Source organism: Berghia stephanieae, chromosome 7, assembly GCF_034508935.2.
Source record: "Berghia stephanieae isolate SIO BIC M18660-M18661 chromosome 7, UCSD_Bste_1.3, whole genome shotgun sequence".
NCBI lineage: Eukaryota > Metazoa > Mollusca > Gastropoda > Nudibranchia > Aeolidiidae > Berghia > Berghia stephanieae.
The window spans coordinates 5,830,849-5,838,348 of NC_088366.1; the positions used below are offsets into that span (position 1 = coordinate 5,830,849).

The 7,500-nt window shown below is 39.7% G+C and overlaps 1 protein-coding gene across 1 annotated transcript in view; it reads left to right on the plus strand.

The window, feature by feature from the left end:
• The window catches only part of LOC144976408 (uncharacterized), a 111,323-nt gene that overhangs the window by 44,070 nt on the left and 59,753 nt on the right, over positions 1 to 7,500 (plus strand). The window contains exons 2-4 of the mRNA XM_078920689.1: positions 2,128 to 2,306; positions 4,619 to 4,850; positions 6,059 to 6,239. Coding sequence (XP_078776815.1) covers positions 2,165 to 2,306; positions 4,619 to 4,850; positions 6,059 to 6,239 — 555 coding nt within the window. The 5' untranslated portion in view covers positions 2,128 to 2,164. The remainder of the gene's footprint in view (positions 1 to 2,127; positions 2,307 to 4,618; positions 4,851 to 6,058; positions 6,240 to 7,500) is intronic.

A 7,500-nucleotide genomic window follows, 5' to 3' on the forward strand; every position in this document is an offset into this window, starting at 1 on the left:
CTCTCCGCTCTATCTCTCTCTCTCTCCCGCTCTCTTTCTTTTTTTCTATTTTTCTTCCTTCTCTCTCTCTCTCTCTCTCTCTCTCTCTCTCTCTCTCTCTCTCTCTCTCTCTCTCGGTTCGATCCCTTTGCGTGAGTGCGCTTCCAAATGAGCTACCTGAAATCTGAACCCGAATGCTAAGATGGTTGTCAACTGAAAACTTTCAAACTTCGAGACTTGGGGGCATTCATTCAGACTCCTCTTCCTCAAGGTTTTTGTTTGTAGATTTCATCTAGTTTTGTTTAGTCGCAAGCGTCTCACGATCTGGCTTTGTTTGTGAACGCCTTTGAAGTTGTTAAGTTTTAGGGCCTGTTTGTTGACCGTCTTCTCCAAAATCTTGACGTATCTCTGTAATTATGCATTATGTGTTCTCTGTCCCCTCTTTTTTTTGTGCTCCGTGTGCTGATGTTGTTGGCAGACACACGCGTCCCGTCTCTTGTTTGCCAACGTGGTTTCATCCTACCTTACACCCCTTCCGCACTAGGACAGGACTGTCCTGGGACAGTCCTGTCCCAAATCTGTAACATATATGTGACCCTTCTCCTCAAAACGGTATTATGTCGGGATGGACCAGATGCTAAAAAGTCAAATTATAGTCAAACTTGTCAAAAATATGAACCGTTGGTATTTAGAACAGTAAAATATGATATTCCTTCACCTCTATAAAGCATAATAAACTCAACTAAAGTCTGATATTTCTGGCTATGAATCCCATTTTCAGCATCTTAGTTAACCGTTTTGAGACGATGGGTCACATATAATTTAGAGAATCCTAAGGCACCTATTGGGACGGGACAAAACAGTCCCGTTGTGTCCCAAGCCGTTGAATAGAAGTGGGACAGGACAAATTTGTCCAGGGACAGTTTTGTCTAGTGCGGAAGTAGTGTTAACTCACTCAAACCTAGAGATTTTTGTTACTTTTCAAAATTGGGGAAAAAATTGTATTAAAAATGAGCATAAACACATTTATTCAACTATCATTAACATGTAAAAACAACCAAAAAAAAAACATTAGCTTTGATACTTCTACGCCTATAATTTGTCTCGGAAAAAAATAACAATAGGCATGGGTGGGGGAAAAGTAACCCGGGTAAACAACGGATATAGTCGGTGACAGGGTTGAGTGAGTTAATTCTCTCCTTACCGGTCATTTTCTAGATTTTTTATTGAAATGTCTTAATTAAAAATATAAATTGAATTTTTAAACTCAAATTTCAAAGCTACACGTTCATGCTATACATATCTACTGTTATTCAGTAAAACAAGCTATGAAAACAGCATTATGTTCTTGTGAATATTAAAACAAAGATTTGTCTTCAAATTTTGTGATTTGTAAAGCAAATTTGAATAAGAAAAATGTTGGTTGTATGGTAACGAATGTGACGATTTTCAGGTGGATGGATCACAGATATACTAAAATCTACTAACTTTATTATCAAAGAAAGTAAATGTAATTGGTTGTGGGGGGGGGGGCGAAGTCGAAGGGGAGTAGTTAGGATACACTGTGAGCCTGAAGGTCCCGGGTTCGAGCCCCGCTTCATACACTTTCGTTTCTTTCCCATGTCAAGTTTATTAACCCCCAATTGGCTCACTTTAGACAACGTGGGTGATTCCTGTTGACATCAGACATCTTGTTTGATGAATTATCTATATTCCTTTCCTTCACGGAATGCCTAGGCGACGATATCTTATGATGTCGTGGCGGAAGGGCATACTTTAAAAAAAAAATTGAGCTTTTATAAAGAGCACTATCTACTTAACATGCTCAAAGCGCTTTACAAGGGGTCCCTGGTCCACAGCAACATTTAACATGTAGGACGAGACATGACGCCTGTTAGGCGAAATTACAATTTTTCGGACAAAAACAACGCTGTTAACGGCCAGGTACTCATTTTACACCTGAGTATGGTGAGAGAATGTGAGTAAAGAGTCTTTTCCAAGGACTCAACTATGCATCGAGGAAGGCTCGAACCCAGGACCTTCCGATCCGAAACCGAGTATCATACCACTAGACCACATGGCCGCACAAAAAAAAATTGTTGATTAAACTATATTTTTTTAAATCTCTTTTATTTGCTGTTATTTCAGGGACCACCTAGAAGAGGAGGGAGAAGAATGAGCCGGGATGTCCGCTAACAAAGAGCGGCCTTTGGACACCGGTGACCCGGATGTCAGTCCATGGTCAAAACAAGGAGGTCAAGGTTCACACCCCCAACGTTACCATGGTAGCAAAGCATGGTGGAGCGTTGGAGAGTTACTTCATCAAGGTCATAATGCAATGTTTACAAATATATATTATATCTTTTCTTTCGTATATATTTCTTTAAAATCTTTCTCCATATTTTATAAGTTTCATAGATAAACAGTGCATATATTTTACTTTTTTTCTTACTTTCATCTAAATGAACACATTGTTTTGTCTATATTGGTTCTTAAATCTCGACACTCATACGATGCTTTTATATGCTTTGCTTCGTACCCGAAAGGTACCGAGTTCGATTATCCGCCACTGCTCTGTGTGGCCTTGAGCAAGTCATCTTGCCCTAGCTCAATATGCGGCGCTGCACTGCGCCTAGGTTATTCCAGTCTTCTTGAATCCCACAGAACAATCCTAAGTCCATTATCACAGCAATAAAGGATTTTATTTTATTATTATTACTGATTATTATTATTTATTATTATATTATTTATTATTTTATTATATATTATTATTATTTATAAATATTATTATTAATGTATTATTTTTTTTATTAATTATTATCATTTCATATTGTTATAAGAGGTTTGATATTTTGTCAGAAATGTATATAAATTGTAATCCTTTATAATTGAATTAAAATTTTTGTGTGTGTTTGTACGATTGTGTGTGTGTGTTTTGTCGTGTCGGTTAGTTTTGTACGTGATGTGTGTTATTGTAGTGATGTGTGTGTGCGTTGTACTTGTCTGTATCTGTGTGTTTGAAGACGTCTTTGAATATGTGAAGATTGATAATGGCTATTTTGACGATTTTGTGTGTGACTTTTGTATTATTTGTTGCTGATTAGTTCAGTACGAAGCTTTATTACTAGTGAACCAATGTAAAGAAGATTTATATTTTTGTCTGTTTGTTGTGTGTTGGTGTTGAGAGAGATAGAGAGAGAAAGAGTTTTGTGTGTGTGTAGTTTGGTGTTGTGTGTATGAGATGGAGGTGTGTGTGTGTGTGTGTGTGTGTGTGCTTGTGTGTGCGTGTGTGTGCGTGTGTGTTTGTGTGTTTGATTGAAGACGTATCTCAATATGTGAAGATTGACAATAGCCATTTTGCAGCTTTTGTTGAATCTTTTTGTATGTATCTGTATGTATTTGCTTGTCTCGATCAGTCTCAGTACGCACTCGCTTCATATGCCAGTGACATGCCATTATCTGAAGAATGGTTTTCAAGTCCTAATCCGTATTTTTACATTGAGGTATTGAGGATTTGTTCCCCTAAAATGGTCTATTCGATCTACAAGTTATCATATTGAAACTTCAAATTCACACGAGTCGAATGAAATTCTTGTGCCATTTGATGCTTAAAATAAAATTTACGTTTTCAATTTTTCTCATTGATGGAAAATTTCACAAAATAGAAAAATCGACTCCATGAGTTTTGGAAAATCAGCCTTCATTTAATTTACACTTTTTCCAATGTAAATAATAATTCGGTATCCGTCATTTCATTGTAGATATTATTGGAATGCTCTCAAAGGAACAAAAAGTGTATCTGTTCTGACAATGTTTCTTTGATCAAATTCCATTCATTCATTCCCAAGCGGATTTTTTTCTCAGGGTCTATTCTAATGTAAGACTGGAATAACATAGGGGCTGAGCCGCGGTGCGGCGCCGCAAAGTGAACCAGGCAGGGCGCGGTGGCTTAATCAGTGCCGCACTAAGCCCAATGAATCCATAACCCAATCAACAAACAAGGCAAAGAAAAAATACTTGAGCCTTTATATACAGCAATGTCATCTAAACGTGCTCAAAGTACTTTACAAGGGGTCCCTAGCTAACAACAACACTTAACATTTTGGACGAGACATGATGCCTGTTAGGCGATATTACAATTTTTTCCGGCAAAGACAACGCTGTTATCGACCATGTACTCATTTTACACCCGAGTACTATGAGAACAGTGATTAAAGAGCCTTTTCCAAGGACTCAACTATGCGCAGCTCAGAGCGGACTCGAACCCAGGACACTTCAATCCGAAGGCGTGCAATTCCGTGCATCTCTTCCTGTGGGTTTTTAAAAAATAAATAAATAAAAAATAATAAAATAAAATTCCCTTTATTCATCCCATAGAGGAAATTTGTCTCAAGGGTCTATTCCAAAGGAAGACTGGAATAACCCAGGCGTCAGCCGCAGTGCAGCGCCGCAAATTGAATTAGGGCGAGGTGACTTGCTCAAGGCGGGCAATCGAACTGGTTTCCTTTCGGGTACGAAGCAAAGACTGTACCGCTGAGCCACGCTGCCCCCTTGTAGTTGTTTTTGTTTTTTTTTTTGGTTTTTTTTTTTTTGTTTTTTTTTTTTTTCAAATCAAGAATTTAATTCTTACGATTTCCAGGCATAACCCATCAGTCTGTTGGGTTAACCCTCGGCCAGACGGATGACGACACCTGGGACGTCAACGACTCCCTGGCCGATCTGTACCAGGCCGTCACACAGCGCCAGAAGCAGGCAGCCAACAAGGTCAGGGCACACCACAGCCGCAAGGGCAGCGCCGGCACTACCAGTAGAGTGGACAGTGAGAAGAGATTGGACATCCAGCGCTGGTTGGAGGACGACACCAGTCATGGGTGAGTACCTTTTTAAGATTCAATTCGTTTTCGTGAACCCCTTCCTTACCACTTATAGGGGGGGGGGGGGAAGAGCTTTTATAGAGCACAATATCCACTAATATGTGCTCAAAGCGCTTTACAAAGGGTCCCTGGTCAACAGCAACATTTAACATGTAGGACGGGACATGACGCCTGTCAGGCGATATTACAATTTTTCGGACAAAGACAACGCTGTTAACGGCCAGGTACTCATTTTACACCTGAGTACGGTGAGAGAATGTGAATAAAGAGCCTTTTCCAAGGACTCAACTATGCGCCGAGCGAGGCTCGAACCCAGGACCTTCCGATCCGAAAGCGAGTGTCATACCACAAAACCACATATGTTATAATTTTCTTAGCTGCGTTAAAATGTGGATTATTGTGCGGGTATGTGGTCTAGTGGTATGACACTCGCTTTCGGATCGGAAGGTCTTGGGTTTGAGCCTCGCTCAGCGCATAGTTCAGTCTTTGGAAAAGCCTCTTCATTTACATTGTCTCAGCGTACTCAGGTGTAAAATGATTACCAGGTTGTTAACAGCTTTGCTCTCTCCGAAAAAAAATGTAATATCGCCTAACAGACGTCATGTCTCTTCATACATGTTAAGTGTTGCTGTTGGCCTGGGACCCCATGTAAAGCGCTTTCAGACTTCGAGTGGATATTGCGCTGCATAAAAACTTTCTCTTTCTTATCATGTTCATACCAGAGGCCACACAATTTGGCTGCTATTAATGCATTCAATTTAACAGTCCAATATTATAAACGAATCAGATATTAATTCATTAGTCCGAACAATTCGTCTTTACAGCGAAATATTTACTTACTTACCCGAACCAGCGACCACCTGAGCTCTAGCCCTGCGGTCTTGTGCCATGACGTAAAAGTTAGACGTCTTTTGTAGTTGTTCTAGGTGACTATAAAGTGTGTTACTGATGCTTGGATTTGGTGGGAGGAATGTACATCTCAGGTCTTCAAGAGGTTGTCATTCAAGCAAGTTACAGTGAAATATTTAAAACGTAGTCCAACTTGGTACTTAGTTTTTGATTTAACTTATGTCCAGTTCCAGGTTCATACGAGTATTTGCTTAGATTCCGACAGTATTTGATTTAATTTATGTCCATTCCCAGGTTCATTCGAGTATTTGCTTCATATTCCAACAGTATTTGATTTAACTTATGTCCATTTTCAGGTTCATTCGAGTATTTGCTTCCGATTCCGACACCCAGTCTCGACTGTTTCCCTGCACACTCTCCACGCATGCGCAGAAGATTTGCCTGCAACTGGGTATTCCTGGAAATGCGTTACACGTCCAGCTGAGTGGTCACGTGATCAAACGAATGGAACCGTTTGATTGCCCTCTTGCTATACAGGTAAGACTCTTGTGTTTCTTTAAATGCAAGGATGAGAATCGGAAAGAACAAAAATCTCAAATGGGTTAGGGCTGAGCTCTCCTTCTAGAGAATCAAGCGGATATGCCGGATGACAGCTAATAACATGTTTACCGAAAGCCACCCTAAGCAACAGAATTGAATAGTCTGGTGTCACGTCCGCCCAGCAACGAGCAGCTTGGTTCCAAACAAAGAAAATCGGTACTTTTTATTCTTCATGCTGGCTAGAACTTTTTCACATGTCATGTGATCAGAATGTATAAAAGTCAAAACATGATCAGATTTATAATGTTTTTCTCCTCTGGATACACTTTTATGCTCGTCGTCGGAGTATTTCATAAGGTCGTCCGCCATTGTTCCGATAGTTTAGAACCAGTTACAAGTTACTTATTATACGTCATTACGAGGGAAGTGACGTCACGATTGTTGAAGCCTATTAGTGAGTTAATTAAGGCCCCTGCAAAACGCATAGCATTTAGTGTTAAACTAACTAAAAGGCGAAAAAGCTGGTCAAGGACGCTTCTAAAGCGCCATGATCACATCAAATGTATATTGCGCTATATAAAACTTCAAGTTATATGGCAAAGCTACGCTTAATAGAATTAATAATACCATTGCTATGGTCCAAACATTACAATTATGCCATTATTAGCCAATTTACCTTGAAGACGAAGTGCACTGAAGTGAGTTTTTTAAAAAAATTTTTTTACCTTTTTACGGGTTAGATTATGTGTCTTCTGGTAAACATAAACATAAAATAAAATGGATCATGCCTGATCTTGCAAAATGTGGAACTTTGCTGAAAATCACCAAAATTCCACCGATATGGAATTCCACCGGCTATGTGGTCTAGTGGTATGAGACTCGCTTTCGGATCGGAAGTTCCTGGGTTCGAGCCTCGCACTCGGCGCATAGTTGAGTCCTTGGAAAAAGCTCTTTACTCACATTCTCTCACCGTACTCAGGTGTAAAATGAGTACCTGGCCGTTAACAGCGTTGTCTTTGTCCGAAAAATTGTAATATCGCCTAACAGGCGTCATGTCCCGTCCTACATGTTAAATGTTGCTGTTGACCAGGGACCCCTTGTAAAGCGCTTTGAGCACATTTAGTGGATATTGCGCTATATAAAGCTCAATTTTAATTATTTTTTTTAATTTTAGAACCTCTTAAACTAGCTAAGAGGCGAAAATTCTGAAGGGTAGATTCAACCGTAAGATAACGTTGGGTTGACCATACTTATTTCA